The sequence below is a fragment of the Acipenser ruthenus genome, chromosome 4 (assembly GCF_902713425.1).
Source record: "Acipenser ruthenus chromosome 4, fAciRut3.2 maternal haplotype, whole genome shotgun sequence".
Lineage (NCBI taxonomy): Eukaryota > Metazoa > Chordata > Actinopteri > Acipenseriformes > Acipenseridae > Acipenser > Acipenser ruthenus.
Window position 1 is genome coordinate 41,560,908 of NC_081192.1, and position 19,228 is coordinate 41,580,135.

At 37.0% G+C, this 19,228-nt stretch overlaps 1 protein-coding gene across 2 annotated transcripts in view; it reads left to right on the plus strand.

Annotated features, from left to right (window-relative positions):
* Window positions 1-19,228, plus strand: part of LOC117400350 (CUB and sushi domain-containing protein 3) — a 524,933-nt gene that overhangs the window by 474,350 nt on the left and 31,355 nt on the right. For both annotated transcript variants that reach the window (XM_059022384.1, XM_034000180.3), the window contains exons 55-59: window positions 4,553-4,738; window positions 5,401-5,574; window positions 10,979-11,161; window positions 12,809-12,985; window positions 17,125-17,304. In XM_059022384.1, coding sequence (XP_058878367.1) covers window positions 4,553-4,738; window positions 5,401-5,574; window positions 10,979-11,161; window positions 12,809-12,985; window positions 17,125-17,304 — 900 coding nt within the window. The remainder of the gene's footprint in view (window positions 1-4,552; window positions 4,739-5,400; window positions 5,575-10,978; window positions 11,162-12,808; window positions 12,986-17,124; window positions 17,305-19,228) is intronic.

Genomic DNA, 19,228 nt, shown 5'->3' on the forward strand with positions numbered 1-19,228 from the left:
TTAATATACAGATGAACCCGCTTTATGTCATGATTGCCGTACAGGCATAATTCGTGATATAAAGCAGGTCATGATAGAAACCGGGTTTCATGTTTGCCTATGACAGCACATTATGAGTGTGAGAAAAAAAGATGAATTAAAGAGCAGTGTTTTAATACTGTACATTTAGTCGTTCTTTACATTTAAACAAATGCATATAGTTTACTACAGGACAGATACGGTTTGTATCATTAACTGAACAGTTTGTGTCATTATCTAAAAAAGGCATGAATTGCCGACTGATGAGAGCTATCAATTAGGCGTTGCACTTGGTGACGTTGGTGTTTTGTTAATGAACCGTATTGAACTAAAATTAATTATATCATGTGGTTACTTAGTAAAGCAAAGCCACACAGCATTTAACAGGCTGCACAAAACATGACAGTAAGCGAGTTTGTGAGATGATATTAGGAGAGGTAATTTCTCAAAGAACCTATGGTGCATGGCGAGTGGTTTCTGAAAAATTGTGATAATAAACGGGGCATGATATTAAGCAAGGTGATATAAAACAGGGTCATTTGTATTTATAATTGTTTAAATTACTGTTTGTTGAAACAGAGAAAAATTGTTCTCATTGTTTTATTTCTGTTTTACAGATATCATGTGCAGGCCTGTCTGTAATGTGGTGCTTGACACGCGTACAGAGCAGCTGCTGGGCTCAGCTTGTTGTATTACAACCACAGTATCACGATGCCGCTTTAGTGAACAGCTATTAGCATCACCGTTGGGAAGGCTGTTAGTTTATTCTGACAAGCAGACTTCCCTTAGTCTCATGTTGGTACTGACTGAGTGGTTTTCCCAGTGGCTTTTACTGTACATTGCCACCCGGGGGAACCGCGACCAGGCAGCTACTTCTGATCTCGACCCGGTACCACACCGGTACCGAACCGACCCGGTCCCAAACCAGTAATGAACCAGTTCTGAACCAGTACCGATCTGGTGTTAAATACACGAACCATTACCGAACCAACCTGGTTCCAACCCACTAACGACCTGGTGCCGAGGTTACCGGTCCGGTACCGAACTGATCCTGCTCGGATCGTGACCAGCCCGGTCAATATATATATATATATATATATATATATATATATATATATATATATATATATATATATATAAGCAGATTGAGGCCACAACTCTACAACTGTATGCTGTACATTTCATTGCTTGCTCCTTGCATAATGCCCGGGTTCCATCCCTGTGAGACATGCCAAGGAGATGCTAGTTAACTGCAGTTTCTGCAAGTTTTGTGCCCCTTTCTCCAAGCGCATGTTGGAGATGAGGTTGTCCCGCAGCTCTAAAGAACGCTCTGTGTCACTGACTCTTGCAAAGCGCACTTCTCCATTGCCAAAGGAGAGCAGACGACATACCCGGGAAAGTTGCTCAGGCTCAAAACCGTCTTTACGGGTCTTCATAATCCTCCTCGAGCTCTGCCTCTCCTTCTCCTCCCCCCCGGAAGACGAAGAAGAGTCGCCATTCCAGGCGATCAGCAGACATGGAGCAGATGAAGAAAATCTGGGCAGCTGTTTCCCAACAGGGAGTAATCCTCAAGTAGTTGCTGCTGGAGCGCTCAGCGCCACCAGCCCTGCCTGCCCCCTTGGGGCCCCACGGGGCTGCAAGTGCAGATTGGCCACAGGAGGACATACTGTCCGTCAACATCTCTGAGGAGGCAGGCAAACAGGAGCTGATGTTCTCGTCTGAGGATGTGGAGCCGGACACCACGTCCTCAGCGGTAAAGCTCTCCCTGTCTGCAGAGCTCATGCTGCTACTCAGGAGGGCCACTGCAACTTTGCAAGTGCCCTGGACTACAGCAGGGGAAACAAGGCAATCCATCTTTGAGGAGCCAACAGCCTCTCCCATAAACCCCCCAGTTCACCTGGATTTCTTCCATGAGATCCAATCCTCCTGGAGCCATCCGGCAACATCTCCTGCTGTTTCCTGTACAATGGACAACCTATACAGGGTGCATGACAGTTGAGGCGTCCATTGTTGCCTTGGGCCAGGTGCCTAATTTGGCTCTGCTGTCCAAGGACGCTGCCTGCCCTAACAAACAATGCCAGGTTTCTGAGGTGATCCTCAAGAAGGCCTACAGCCGGGGCATTCGCCACAAGGTTAGGGAACTACAACAGTATCCTGGTAACCTATCAGTCGCAGTTGCTGTTCCCTTTCCGCAAGCCACAGGCCCTCACCACAACAGCAGGCCGAACTGCGCCTGATGAACAAAAACCTGCTCTGGTTGTCTTAGCTCAACGGACCGGCTGTAAGCAGAAACCTGACTACACTGGTAGCCACCCACAGGCAGCTTTGGCTTTCCCAGGTACGTGTCCCTGATAGGGACAAAGCACAGCTGTTGGATGCCCCAATCACTCCAGGGCATACATTCGGTCCCACGGTGGACTTGATGCTGCAGCACTCTCATCGTGCGCAGAAATCCACTAAGGAGCTGGTTCGCCTGCTTCCCAGGCGACCACCTCTGGTATGTAAACCAGCGGCAAACTGTAGCCCTAGGGCCCAGCAGCCTCAAAGACCAGCACAGCCAGCTGCTTGCCGCGGAGGCCGTAACAGGCGAAACAGCATCCCTAGGAATTTGCAGCCACAGGCCCAGGGCCCCTTCTCAGAGAGCCTTCAGGACTATTGGCGTCAGTGCACCACAGACATCTGGGTGCTTACTACCGTTCAGACCGGCTATTCTCTTCATTTTAAGCATGGTCCCCCTCCCTTTCGGGCCGTGACTACAACATCAGTCACTGACCCACAGGACGCCGCTGTGGTGTCTCAGGAGGTAGCAACTCTGCTGCAAAAATTGGCTATTTGTATGATAGACCCCCTCGACTTGGAGGAAGGGTTGGAGTGTGCTTAGACCATTTGACAAGCTTAGAACCATTGACTCGGTCTCCCCAGGAGCTCACTTCCTGGTTGGGCAATTTTTGAACGGGGCTGGGCAGCTTCAGCCGCCTATGAAGGACACTGTCCCTCACTGGAGGTTAAACGTGGTGCTTAACGTACTCATGAAGCCTCCATTTGAGCCCCTGCATTCAGCTGAGCTGAAATTTGTATAATTTAAAGTGGCTTTCTTGCTTGCTATTACCTCGGCAAAGCAGGTGACTGAGATGCAGGCATTCTCTATTGTGAAATCCTGCTTAATTTTAACAAAGGCCAGGACAAAGGTCATGCTCCGCAGCAGTCCGCCTTCTTGCCAAAGACTATCTCGGCATTCCATGTCAACCAGTCTGTGGAATTAGAGGCTTTCCATCCACCTCCTTTCCAGTCTGACAGAGAGCGACAGTTCCATACACTCTGCCTAGTTTGAGCCAAGATGTATTATGTTGACAGGACAAAAAGTTGGAGGCAGTCTGAACAATTTTTTGTCAACTGTGTCCCATGGTCAAGCCCTGTCTAAGCAGCAGCTGTCCAAGTGGATAGCAGACATGGTCAGGACAGCCTATGAGCTGGCCAATGTGCCCCCTCCAGAAAAGCTCACTACCCATTCCACCAGTGGCCTTGCAACTTCATGGGCTTTATTCCAGGGTGCATCTGTCAAGGACATATACAATGTGGTGATGTGGGCTACTCCCCATACCTTCACTAGGTTCTACAGGCTAAATGCTGTGGATTCTCAAAACCCTGGTTTTGGAACTAGAATGTTAAGGACGACTTCCCAGCCGACCCTTGCAACACGTGCATAGAGGTGAAATTCTCTCTCAATTTCTTCACCCTAATTACTTGTTACTGGGGTTCCGAATGGTAACGTAGCATTCTGGTCATTCTACAATCATGCCCTTGCAACGGCTTGGGTATACTCACCCATTCGTTAACGGTTACATTTTGTACTTTGAAGGGAATGTTAAGTTATTATCATAACCCTGGTTCCCTGAAATAAAAATGTAACAATTAACCTTCAAGGCCGCTGAGTCCATTATTCGCAGCAGGCTTGAAGAAAAAAATGACGATGAGATCTGTGATGGAAGAAGCAGCATGGTTTTATGAGGCCGGTAATTCTCTCATCACAAACAAGTAGTTACAAAGCAGATGCAGTTGAATATTAACAATGAAAAATGACTCTGTACAGAAGAACCCAATGAATATAAATCTTAACTTGAAATATAAGAGTGAGTCAAAAAGCTGTGATTCCAGTTATAGTATAGCAAGCAACATATAATTTGACAAAAAGAAAATTTGAATATATTGGATATTAACAAGATACTGTAGCTCTGTAATTCTTGATATCAGCGATTCCTTATCTATGGATATGTATGCATTTTTATCCTTTCAAATACTGTGTGCCAACTTGTACATGATAAAACACAATCATTGAGAAAACAATTACAAACTTTTCAAAATAAATAGTAACATTTTAAGTATAAATTGTCAATATGTGTATTTTATTTTATACCATTCTGTGTCAAAACATTTAGAATGATATACCATTAATAATATAGCATACCAGGAAGTTTTTAAAAAGTTAAATCTGCTAAGTAACATGCATATCTCCTTTTATTTTTATTTTTTTAAGTGGTCAACTGCTCTGATCCTGGAATCCCTGCCAATTCCATTCGGGAAAGTAAAATCGAGCATGGAAACTTTACTTTCGGCACCGTGGTGTTCTATGACTGCAATCCTGGCTATATTTTATTTGGTTCTTCAGTGCTAACCTGCCAGCATGTTGGCCATTGGGATAAACCTTTACCTGAATGTATTGGTAAGTTAACTATAGAGGTAGTTATTTATCTCCATCATTAAAAGTAGAAGTAAATACTTCATGGGCCCAATTTTGATTAATGCTAAAAAATGGAAGGCCATGTGCAAACTTAAGAATGCTTGTTTTGCGTCCTGATAGTCTTGTATTAGCTGTCATATCCCCCATGTTGTGAGTCTAAATAGAGCAAAGGAAGGATGCTGGCATGATTTGGATAGCTTTGGCCAATCCATGGAAAGTGGGAGCAGAAAGGGTTTGCAAATCAAGAGAAACTGACTTACTACACATTAATTTTCTGAGATTTGTTTGACAATAATAAAATAAACATAATTATTTCCATTCTATTAAACATTACACCACAGTGCAAAAATATGTATATTTTAATTGTCTTTTTCAATAACTTATATAATTAAGTTTGTTTATTTATTTATTTATTTATTTATTTATTTATTTATTTGTTTGTTAAAATGATAGTATATGCTTTTCCTGAATAAATGTTATTTTACATTGGATTTTTCTATTAGCATAAAGTATGTAAAGTGATTAGTATTGGCATTTTTTGTAGTATTAAATGAGATGGTAAATACATAAATGTTATTAAAGCTTTTTTAATTTGCATTTAAGCATCCCATTTCCCTTTTACAAGACACTTCTGTTTATTCCAGTGATTGACTGTGGCCATCCCGGTTCTCCCCCTAATGCTATATTAACTGGAGACAAATTCATGTTGGGTTTAACGGTTCATTATTCTTGCACTGGAGGAAGAACACTCATAGGACAGTCATCACGAACTTGCCAACTGAATGGACTTTGGAATGTACCTATGCCACATTGTTCAGGTAAAGCATCAGCTCATTGATTGTTATATACAAATAAATAAATATAAAAGGTGTTAATAGTTTAATCTGTCTTTTTTCGATTAGTCTATGGATACACAGTATTAGATAGAAAGGAATTAATTAATTTCATTCAAAAAAAGTTGTCAATATAGACATAATTATGTAGTATATATCTTGATTGCCTCATATCTCAGAAACCATTTGCAGTAATGACTTCAAATTTGCAGGGTGATCTCTGACCTAATTTGACTGCCATAATGAGATCATGTGCTATTTGAAGAAATAGACAGTACACTTTGAGTAAGGATCTTGCTATTTGTTACACAGCTGTATTTGATTTTCTTAGTTAAGTGGAATTACCGGTAAAAACAATAATAATCTCACTGATATTTTAACATTTGGCCAAAATGTTTCAAACCATTATATTTGGTACACAACTGGATTATTCTCTCAGTAAAGTTCCATTACAGGTTATGTTCAGTGTACATCAACTGGCTCAGAGCCACACTCGTGACATTATTAATACAGATGACTTGCTGTCAGAGCATATGTCTTTATAGTTGGTACAGATTCTATTACAGGTGGTGTCCAGCAGAAATTAATTATTTCGCTGCCACTTTGTTTTAACCTCTTTCTACTTCATTCATGGAAGATTAGTCTCAAAGCAGCACTGAAGGCTGAAAAAGTGTTAGGACAAAAGTATCGACTTGTGTCATGTGTACAGGTATAAACTGAGCAAGAAGGGAACATCTAAAAAGGTGCCTAAAATAAATAGATGCCATTAGACCTGAATCTGCATACATTATGTATTCAGTACAAAGAAAATGGCTCAACAGCTCTAGAAAAAACATGTCCTCTACATCTTTGTGTGTAAATGGTGGTGATTAATGCAAAAGTACAGACAGGCTGTAATTGTGAAATAGCTGAAAGGACAATGATAGTCTTGTATTAGCTGGTTAACACTCTGGTTTTCATTATTAAAAATATATTTTAAATGACTGGTAAATAGAAACCAAATTCATTATTTTGTAGTGAAGATGTTTAGAGGATATCATTGGCCAGCTGTGTGAATTCATTTTTCGCATTTGTTTTTTAATTTGTGATTGACATATTAATCAATCCTCTGATCGATTTAACCAGAACTGCCGAGGTTATACTCATACCTGAAACCCTGGTGCATTTCCCCTGGTGTATTCCTTGTCCAAAACAGAGGAATTGATGGCTGCCAGGTACAGTAGAGATAACAACAGGCTTGTATATAAAAAATAGAATAGTGTAAGTTATATTCAAAATAAAAACATGTATTGTAAAAGGCAGTCAAAATGACTGCTTTGGTGGTTCTAGGTGGGTATTATCATCCTTAATTTCGTGATCCTGACTTTCAAACGCTGTCAGGGTATTTAATACTAGGGGTGTGCTTTTGGTACATTTTTATGAATGTTTAAACTCTTTGTAATGTCAGCGTTTAAATGTTTAAACTATATCTACGTACACACACACACACACACACACACACACACACACACACACATACACACACTCTTTATATTACATTCTGATACTGATAGCCCTGGTTAGTATTTTCGAAGCAAATAAATCCTAAATAAGCAAATAACATTTTAGCATCGCAAAGACTTAACTACAAAGTAAAAAATAAATAAATAAATAAATAAACACGTACACATCAACGTATATATTGAAATGTTTATATTTATGGTTGGAATTAAAGTTGCTAGTGAAGATATAACTAGATACATATTGAACACATTTTCAGATAGAATAATGTTTTTTATAATAGTGTGTTTCTTAAAGGTTCATTTAACAACAAAAAAAACAGGAACCTCTTACGTTTTTTTGTAGTTTTTTTTTTGTTATAAGTAACTTTGCCCAAAATTATATGGTTTTAAAAAAATAAAATAAAAAAGAGACAAACATCACCCACTCTACAGCTCGAAAGCGAAAGCAAGTTGTGCTTACAATTGAAAAAAAGTTGGAAATACTTTCACTTCTGGAAAAGGTAATTACCAGGGATAAAAGAGCACATTATTTTGGAATTTTAAAGAGCACTGTGACTGATATTAAAAAGTCTGCCTCAGAGATTTAAAAGTTTGCGGTCTTTTGATATTGCAGTGGGATTTTTGAGATCTATTGTTGCTTGAGACGAGTACTTAAGCATTGCAATTTCCGAGTACTCGAATCAAACACCACTTTCCTCTACATACTGTACTAGTGTACATAAGCCTCCCTTAACTATAGGCCTAAACTGGACGGCTAAGGCACTTAATCACCAAAAAAAACATATAACAATGTCTTTTCTATACAGGCCTGTCCACACAGGCTTCCTCCATACCTTAGACACTAGAGATGTATGAACCGGTTCCTTTGAAACCGGGTACTCGGTTCCTGGTATGGAACCGACAAACCGGATACAAATATCAAAGATCCGGTTCCAGTGAGTACTATTATGTTTTTAATAAAACTAATTATTAAAAGCATAAAACCATTAAAATTATCAAAGACTTTTAATTTCTGTCAAAAATACACTTGATAACTATAATTGACATGTTTATAATTAGAAAAAATAAATGAAAAAAACATGCACTTAACTAGACTCTATATTTGCGTTTTGTTGTCCTTGTTTTGGACTACTGACTGATCGCAGCTGTGATGAGTTTAGTATGACTTATTTTTTGCTCTGTGATTGTTGTGGTCTTTCTCATGGTTTTTATGCTGACGTAGAACTGTAGGACTAGTGCTTGTTTATATGTATATAAGATGCCACACACCCCTGCCCTGCTCACACATTGACATACAAACATGTTTCTCTAAATAGTTTGGGAACCGGAAATGAAATAGAAATACCCGGTTCCAATGACAGATACCCGGTTCGGACCCGATTGCAAAAATCTCAAGCTGTTCTGCTCTACTATATATATACACCTGCCTGCTAAATTGCAGACAGGTGTTTCCAAATAAATTAATAAAACAATTAAACATGTAGCTGTGTAAAAGCAGCCACAAAACACCCATGTATCGGTGTGGAGGGCGAAAAGATTTTTAAAAAATGTACAAAGGTTTAAAAGCCCTTCTTCAGCTGTTTAAAAAGAAAAGCTGCATTCTAACCATTCTGTTAATCTCATTTGGAGCAATACTTTTTGAATTAATTTTGTTAAATAATTAGTTAAATTACAAACCAGGCCTGCTGAAAATGAATATAAATTATGTTGAAAATAATGTGGATACAACTCACTTCCTGCAAACCAAGTAAGTCAAAGCCATTGTCCTTAGGCTGAAGTAAAGAAAAAGGCTGGGAAGAAATATGCTTATCAGGCCTTAAGGCTCCGGTCTGGCCTGGAACTCTAAGCCTGAAGGGGTTGAATTAAAAATGCCAGTTGGGTGTTTTTTCTTTTACATTGTAATCCACCTTTGAGCAACCCTTTGTCTGGATTGCAAAGCCCAAAAATGAGCTTTGCTGTATTAAGTGGATTCTTTCACTTTCCAGATGATACAATAACACTTTAAAATTGTTTAATTTGAGCTTTTATTCTTAAATGTATTCTTATTCTTATTATTCTTATTATTCTTAATAATAATAATAATAATAATAATAATAATAATAATAATAATAATAATAATAATAATAATAATAATAATAATAACAACAACAATGCATTAGTAAGACCTCATCTAGAATATTGTGTTCAGTTCTGGTCACCTCATTACAAAAAGGATATTGCTGCTCTAGAAAGAGTGCAAAGAAGAGCGACAAGAATTATCCCGGGTTTAAAAGGCATGTCATATGCAGACAGGCTAAAATAATTGAATCTATTCAGTCTTGAACAAAGAAGACTACGCGGTGATCTGATTCAAGCATTCAAAAGGTATAGACAATGTCGACCCAGGGGACTTTTTTGACCTGAAAAAAGAAACAAGGACCAGGGGTCACAAATGGAGATTAGATAAAGGGGCATTCAGAACAGAAAATAGGAGGCACTTTTTTACACAGAGAATTGTGAGGGTCTGGAACCAACTTCCCCATTAATGTTGTTGAAGCTGACACCCAGGGATCCTTCAAGAAGCTGCTTGATGAGATTCTGGGATCAATGAGCTACTAACAACCAAACAAGCAAGATGGGCCGAATGGCCTCCTCTCGTTTGTAAACGTTCTTATGTTCTATTATTATTATTATTATGCAATAAAATGCTATTATAGTTACGTTCTATACGGTTCATTATTGTTATACAGCTGTTTAAATACAAAAAAATGTCTGGTAGCTAACAAATAATAATACTTCACTGGGATATTCTTGCCCGAGTATCAGATGGTTTCATGGCTGTAGTTTGCTGACTAGCACCGGTTGGATGGCTAATACTTCTGTATATTAACCTCCTAGAGTCCTTGAAGCATGGCACAATCAGCACAGTCAGTTAAAGATGGAGCATGGCAGCTGCTAAATCAAACTACTACTAGATTTTGAAGTCAGGCTATGTGCTTATCATAATACGATGCTTACCACAGTCAATACAATGTTATACAATCAGACTTTTCTTGGGGCTTCAGTGTAACTGAAGTATGAACATGTACAGGAAATACCCTGTCTCAGTCTAGGCATTTGCCTCAGAAGTTTGTATACAGTACAACATTTTTCCTGATGCCGTTGTTTCAAGGGGTTTCATTTAGGTCATTTGTAGGTTTTAGCACGTTACTAATGATAAGTGCAGCCCTGGGTTATTAAGTATCCAAATGTTTTAGATGGTAATTAATGTTCTGTGACAAAAATACCTTTCTAATTAATGTTTTGTGGATATCTCTTCTCTGCTTCAAGCTGAATCAGGCCACTGTGCAATGAACACTTTAACTTGGGACAGTAATATTGCTGCAGACTTCCACTGTGCCTCTAATGGTACTGTATATGAAGCTTGAAAATATAATGTCAGAATGTTAAAGTATCATCATACCTGGTATATAATAGTTCAGCAGAAGTCACATAATAATAATAATAATAATAATAATAATAATAATTACAGTGTTTTAAATTAATAATAATAATAATAATAATAATAATAATAATAATAATAATAATAATAATAATAATAATAATTAAGGAAGCAATTATGTGTCTTGATAAGTAAAGTGGAACTGACTGTTAGATGACTGCTTGGTAAATTAAAATCACAGCATTCTTTACATTGTTTTTAAATGGGATACTTATCATATTAAATCAGCTCAGCACATGCTTGTTGCTTAATGAAAAACATAATTGTGTTTTTCAAACATAATTTCTATTTGTAATTTGGACATTTTATTTTCATATGTCACTGATGCTTCCAAATCACTATATTCTTTGTCAGCAACAAAAGGAAAATATGTACTGTAATTATAACATGTTTGCTCATTTCTTAGGTGATGTTTCAGGTACATGTGGGGATCCAGGCATCCCAGCCCATGGTAACAGAGAAGACAGTGGTTTTAAAATCAGGAGTAAAGTACACTTCACATGTGACACGGGGTATATTCTTTATGGGTCAACTGAGAGGATGTGTTTTCCCAATGGGACGTGGTCTGGAAGACAGCCAGCATGCCATGGTAAGTTAAACTCAACTCGTCGAGATGCACTACATTAACCCCCGGCAGCGGTAAAAACTGAGCTGACACGGAAAGTAGAAAGGGGTGAAAATGCACCCTCACACATAAACGCAGTTAACTTGTAAAGTAAATAAAAAAATCGACACAAACATATTTTTATGAATATCTGAACAGTTTTTTTTTTTTTTTTTTTTATTGCCAAACACAGTTTCGAACTTCTGTAATGATTTTTAGGTTAACATTTTGTTAATAAACACTTTCTATTCCACATATTTTGCACTCGCTCGCTATTGTATACAAAAAGAACTACAAAAATATATTTTTTTTTTTACTGCACATGCTAATAAAATAAACAGTACATGAATAACAAAAGAAAGAACTTGTTAACAGCGAAAAATTGCATGCCTCAATATGAAGGTGCCATATGAAGCTCTTGGTATCAAAATAAAGGTAAGCGATTAAAGTTTACCCACTTCTAATGATATCTCGCGATCTTCAAAGAGTCATGTGATATGTTCATTTTAAAGTCGCTGGGGTGCAATTGCATCTGTAGCTGCCGACTAAAGATTACATTTGAATTAAGTTGTTTTTTTCTTAACCAATTTACATTGTAATTAAATGACCCCATAGCTAATGCTGTATATCTGTTTATGTTGCTGACAAGTACGTTATTTCTTTACTATTAAAAAGAAAACAACGAATCTACACTTTGTCTAACAGACTGTTATGTACAATATATGATGATATTTACAAAAAAATAATGAGTTCTGGTACAGTGTTTTAAAAGTCTAAGTCATATAAGGAAAAAAAAAATACCAACATCTAAGTGACAGAAATTATTGCTTTATTGTCTTTATTTTCATGGACATTTAACTTTTATTTAGACAGCTTATTCTGGCAAGCTGTTTTCTAGGTCTTTTTCTATGGACAGTTATAGTTCAGCTTTGCTGTTAAATAGATTTACAGGTTGTTCACTCTTAAACCGTGGAGGCTGGGATTGAGCCATGCTAAATGCTTGCCTCACGTTAAATTCTACCCTGCCATAGATTATATTTGTAACCTCAGAAACCTTTGAAAAGTTAAAGAATGTATCCAAATAGAAATACAGTTCTATGAAGTTTTGACTATGTTAATATTATTATTATCTTATATCAGACTTTAGGAAGAATTTTAATGTAGGAGCTATTTGGAGTTTGTTTTTGTTTTTTTTGCATGTTTGTTGCACAAGGTGGGTATGTTGTTACAATTCTCATAACAATTAGTTGGAGCTTTATGCAACACTGCAAGCGCTCTCAAAGGATGCTCTACGTGTCTAGAGAAGTTATCTAAAGGTGTTCACTAGACTTAAATTCTCTTTCAACTGATGTTAGTTATGCCATCCTCTTGATCTCATGTATACAGGATAAGCAGTTAAATATAATGCTTACTTGAGTGTGGTAGTAATAAATGATTTTGAACCTATATGTAATACAGCTTTTTTAGTGTTTATTTGAAAAATGAATGATGTTATAATGTAACGTGTGATGATGTAACATTGCCTGGCTACCAACTCCCCAAAAACGGGACTTTGAATTGGATGTATGTTGGTAGAATAAAGCTTGAAACACCAATTAAAAAACCAATAACAAATCCATTGTGTTTTCTTAGCTGTACAGTGTGGAAACCCAGGAACTCCTGCAAATGGACGGGTGTTCCGCATCGATGGGACGACCTTCTCCCACTCAGTCAGTTATTCTTGTATGGAAGGATATCTGCTTTCTGGATCATCTGTGAGACAATGTACAGCTAATGGGACTTGGTCTGGAAGTCTTCCTAACTGCACAAGTAAGTCTAACAATTAAACTTTGCACTTTGTGATCCACTTATGTAGAACAACCAACATTCTGGTAAATTTGCGTATAAAACAATTCACAATGGTGTTGAAGGATATTGTACTCCAAATACGTAGTAGTTTGATGAAAAATAACATTCTGTTAAATGCAAATTAAATCATTTAGTACCTTCGTTTTTTCAACAGAAAATCTCACTTTGGTTATGACACAAAACATGACAAATACAGGCACTGAATAGATATATTTACTTACTTATTGCAGCCTGGTAGACTGTGGCACTTGAAGTTAGGACTCCTGAAGCCTTACAATGCGTGAAAACGAGACATTCGGTCATTAGCCAGCCACTTGGTTATTCTTGAGATTTACCAGATAAATGTCAGAAATAAAGCGTTATCATGTTAATTTCGGACATTTATTGTTTTGCTTGGTAAATGTCGACATTTGCCAATATTCAGACCTTTACCGAAATACATACAGTCTGAAGATGAAAAACAAAGATCTGGTCAATGTGTACTATCAAATAGGCACAGCTGGGATACATGTTGCTGTTATGTTTTATTTGGCCTATAAAATATTGAGGACCGGTTTTCCAACTAAATATCCCAAATGAAGTAATAGAATATATATTGGTTCTACTTTCTGTCCAACCCCTGCATGTGTGCACATGGGGTTATATATTTGAATTCAAATGTGGGATCTTGTTAGTAGTTTTGCTAAATTATCTTAAGAATAGCATATTTCTCTCTTACAGAATCCTATATGCTAAGTATACACTTTTAAAACTAATTTAATTATCAAGGAAAATGTTGTGTAGCTTTAGTGTTCTAGGTTTGTTCAACACCAAGATATTATCAGGTTGCAGAATACAATATTTAAAGGTTTATGCCTGCAAACATAATTTGTCATGTTTTGTTTATCCTTTAATGGATTTTTTTCTTGCATGCCAATAAATATTGGTGATGAAAAAGGGTAAAGAACATAGGTGACATTTATAATGAATGAAATATAAAGCCTTTTCTGAATTACGGAGTTCTGTTACTCTTGTGGTCACAGGAAGCCACATTAGCAGAACTGTGTTCATATAAAATTGCCCAAACTGAGAAGGTTAAAGAAACTTGTTAAATAGCTTGCATTCGAATCATATCTCTAAGGGTATTTGTTATTTATATATATGAGACATCAGTAATACTAAATGATTTGCGGTTTTGATTATTTAGGTCTAACCATTAGGTGCACAATTGAGGAAACTCTCCAGTGTGTAGTGAATTGATTTTTCAACATAATTGGAACATTTATCATTCTTTATTCAAAATAAAGCACTGGAAGCCACACAATGTCACTGCATAATTTAAACAAATGGCATGTAAACTGTGCTACTTTATGACTCATAAATGTAGTATAAGCTACTATAAAACCAATCAAATTTTCTCTACTCCTTTTGAATAGTCTAAACGCTAAACAGTTTGCATTGGGGACTTTGGGGGTAAAGCATGGGCAGTGTAAATGACCCCGATGTACAAACAGTAGTCACATTAGTTAACAGAAGCATCTTGATTTCAGTTTGGTCCTTGTGACACAAACAGACTTGTAGATCTTTAATGAGAGACAAAAATAAGTTTTGGTGCTAAATTCATATATTTGCCCTCTTAGTATTATTGGCTAAATTATAAATATTTTAACCCTTTGAGTAGTCAATTCTAAAATGCACTGCCAGTCCTACAGGAGTGTTTTTTTTTTTTCTTTTTCTGTCTACTGCATGCGCTTGATTATTACGAGTACAGTGTACAAACAAGCTGAAAGCTATATGTTTGTACCGGTATGTACTGTACGTAATGAATACTGACGAAATACAGACAAATCATTTTTACTGTAAATAAATAAAACAAATAAATATATATTTTTATTTAGTCATAGGGAAAGGTTTTGACGAAAAAATAACATGTAGACGATAAACAACGGGTTGGAACAACTACAACAACACGTCCTAACAAAAAAAAAGGGCGAGAGAGAGAGAGACAGAGAGACATGAATAAATCATATCCGGGTAAACAGGTTGTGGGGGCGGAGGGAGTGAGAGTGTCTAATGCTTCAGCGTATGATACTGCTTGGTGCCGCCTCTTCATTGACACTTGATGTTGATGGTCAATATTCTTCGCTTATGGCTTCATTGACACACTCACTGACATCCGATTCAGTAGAAGAATTGTATGTATTTGAATTTAAATCGGAATCTGAATTAATTATTATTAGTAATACTACTTTCTCACAGCGATTTTCGCAGGTTTACAAACACTGACATTTTTGTGACTGGGATAATTATATGTAATTCAGTCAGTATCTGGCAGAGGGCGCAAGAGACCAATAAAATGTGTTACAATATTATGGGATCAGGGGTTTTTTAGGCCCAGTAATTCAAGTTTAAAGTTGCAGAACGTACCGGTAATTTCGTACCCCCTGGGGACCAGAGAGCAGCGAACGTACTGGTACGTTCATACTACTCAAAGGGTTAAGTGTATTGCAAAAAAAAAAAAAAAACCTAATCATGAAAATAAAGATTTTAGAAAGTATGCTATTAATAATGGTGTCATTTTAGTTTTAATAATACAAAATATGATGAACAATTATATATAAATAAGAAGGTATCTGCAACTGTCTGAATTTACCAAATTTTACCAAAAGACCTTTTTCGTAGCTACCAGTAGATTGGACTACAGATATTCTGAGATGGCAATATATTCTTGCCAGCTAATGGCTGCTGAACCCAGGAGCAACATTTACCAACGCATCTGTATCAGCTGGTTTCACAGACTCCGATTTAGCCCCAGTTATGGACTGTATGTAACGTTAGCTACTTTAGTCCAAGATTAGTGATAACCACAGTCTAAGAAACTAGCCATAATGTATACTGCATGTATTGTTATGAACTGGGTTTTTTTTTCTGGGCTTGAAGAAACAAAGCCAGTAGGGTTCCCTTTTTATGGGCTGTTGTGTATTTACTACTTCCTCTGCAGTCAATTTTATAGCTCAGTTTATTTTTAGTAGTACTTTAAATCGAATGCTTCAGTATTTAAAGTTATGGAAGACAATGCAGTAGGACCATTTGCTGTTAGCAGATGGTAATAACTGAGGTGCCACTGTCTATATAATCTAAATACTGCTACAGTACCAACTTTATCTAGGCATTAAACTTCCCACTTTGTTTAATGTGGAAAAGACGATTAACCACCCAGCTGCTTATCCCGCGATTTCCAGGTGGAGTGCAAGCGAGTCCAAATTTGTCACTCCTGTGAGAATAGCGTTCAGGCATTTCTCTGTGCATCTGCAAAGTTTCTCAAGTCATTTCGACGTGCTACACTAAATCAATAAGCAGAATATATACTACTATAGCCTGCAGTTTTGTTTTTCACTGGCAGATGGCAGCAGTCCATAAGAAATGTGCTTGACAGTACCATCCCACCCTTAGATAAGCACATCTGGGAATAAAAAATGGACGCTTTCTACAGAGAATGAGATGAGGGTATTTATTTCTTTGTTGGTGTTGTACGGAAACCTTGTCAGGATTGGTACTGGTCAAAACGACCGATTTATTTTGCTGATGAAGTAACCTACAATTTACAGATAATAATGCATATAACAGCGATACACGTCCGTACCTGAAACTGTGGAAGATATAGTATATGACGTGATTGAAAATGGGCAACCTCAAGTGTTCTGATGTATATGTGCTAGATAAAGATGTTAGCATTGATGAGAGTTTGAAGGGCGTCTGTTTTGAAATCACAAAAAATAATTTTTAAAAAGTGATATGACTGCACAATGACTTATATAATGCTGCCATTGGGGGAAAAAAAGTATATTATGTTGTGAATTATATTGTTATAATGCTGTTGTTTTTATTGTGATATTGAAGTTTTATTGAAATAATATATTTCCTGTTTTTCATTTATGTTGTTTTGAAAAGTGTCTATATTGTTTATTTGAGGGCTAAGAATGAAAAACCTGCAAAAAAACAAAAGCCAATCTTTGAAATGGAAATTGCCAAAATAAATGGGCAGCTAGGTGGTTAACATAATAATTTAATAATTTCTACTGTAAGTCTGCACTTGGCTAATGTATGTGCTTGTGTTTCAGTAATCAATTGTGGAGATCCTGGGATACCAGCTAATGGACTGAGATATGGCGATGAATTTTCCGTTGGACAGAATATGACTTTTGTCTGCCAACCAGGATATACAATGGAACCAAAAATCAATAGAATTCGTACATGCACTAACAATGGAACATGGAGTGGTGTAATGCCTTCTTGCAATGGTAACTACAATGTATTATTTATGACATCTTCAAATAGCAGCAATTGATCAGTATTCTTATACAGTTTTTTAGATTATTTATTTTTACAATTGTCCAAATGGGACACCAAGAATAGCTCCTATTAGCTGGAATTGCCTTATAGTAGAAGCAGCAGAAAAACATTTTTTTTGCCACTTAATGAGAATTTATGATGAACAAACATCTTCAGATTATAAAATGACATCCAAAAGCATCTGTGTAGCAATAGATCTTTGCATATACTTTGCTGCTAGCTTCTAGTAAGCCTTCCAGTAGGCCTTGCAGTGCAGTTATTGTATGCCCAAAACCAAGACCAATTTATGGCTCACAGCTTGGTGGGGAGTACTCTTCCCTCTTGGGTCAGACCATAACCAATGCCCTAGCATGGTGGGGTTGTTGGCAGTGCTGTCTTTCAGTTGATACATTGGGAAGCTGTTCTGTTACTTTGTGCTATTAAGATATGCTATCCCAGGAGTGAAGAAGTAGGCCTTACTTTACCCAGTGAATTAACTACAAAGCAAAGCATGCCAAATAGCAGTTTAAGTTAAATATTGTTTTGTTTATTCCCGAAATAAATTGTACATAGAGTTGACACCGCATTTTATTCCTTGCCATTGCCATTTCTTCACAGTAAACAGTGGCCAGCGACACGTTTTCATAAAGTAATAGCATGAGGTGCCTTTTTGTAGCTGAACAAGCAAACGAAAACTGAAACTTAACTTTAAACAATTCAAATAAAACAAAAGTGAAAATGGCGTTGTAAAATGAAGGGGAAAAAAACTCACCATTTTGATTCTATTTTATTACATTCCACATAACAAAGTTGCAACAGAAAAATATGTAATCTATAAAGTCTATATAAAAATCATAACACATTTCCAGCAAGTTGGGCACCTTTAACCCTATGCTGCATACGGGGAATTACCATATTTGGTCATAAATATGAATACTTTCTGTTTAAGCGCTTATAGTTTTGGAACCTTAAAGCAGAAATTAAAACCCAATACACCTACAGAAAGGCACTAAGTGGATCTCTCCAGTGATGTCATTTTGTTCTGGGGTGAAATCAACCTCCGAAATGGCAAATGTAAAATAATAAATACTATTTTAAAAAATTGCCAATTTCAACCTTTTTCCAAGTTTCATATAAAAAACTTAGAGTATATTGTTGCTTCACAGTTTGTCAAGGATTTCAAATCCGAAATCAGAATTGAAATATCTTGAACAGTTGCATAACTAGATAAGGTTTTAAATGCGTAGTATTTTACAAAAATCAACCTCCAAAATGGCAAATGTAAAATATTAATAAATAATTATAAAAACTGTTAATTTCAACCTCTTTCCAAGTTTCATATAAGAAAGCAAATAACTGAGTTTTCGGAGTGGGTCCTAGTTATTTTTGGTGTCGGGGTCGACAGTATGTAAGGCCACCATAATAGATTTAAAATGATGAAAGCCCTAGCCCATAAACAATGGTGCAGCGAAGCGGTAGTCCAATACCTATGTAGGTCTGGAAGGCGCACAATCCCCATGTAAATTATCAAGCCAATAAATTTCAGAAATTCCTCCGTAGTTATCTCATCCCAAGTAGCGTGTCGATTTACCATATGAGGTTTTGTCTATTACAAGCCCCCATCCATGTGTGTTGATGAACCCGCAAATATCGGCAACTATTGTCTGCGTAAAAAACAGCACAAAAAAAATTTCGCAGGTCATTCTAGTTGCGGTTGATCGGAGAGCCTGGCTTAATTTTCCTAGATCTATGCCGAAAGGAGGTTTGGGTGTGAAAGACAGGGGTGTGGGTGCTTGATGATCAGGGTCATCATACGTAAATAAAAAGCATTAGGATCAGCATGCAGAGGATTAGAAACAGAAACAGAAGGAACAGAGTGAGACATGCAGGGAC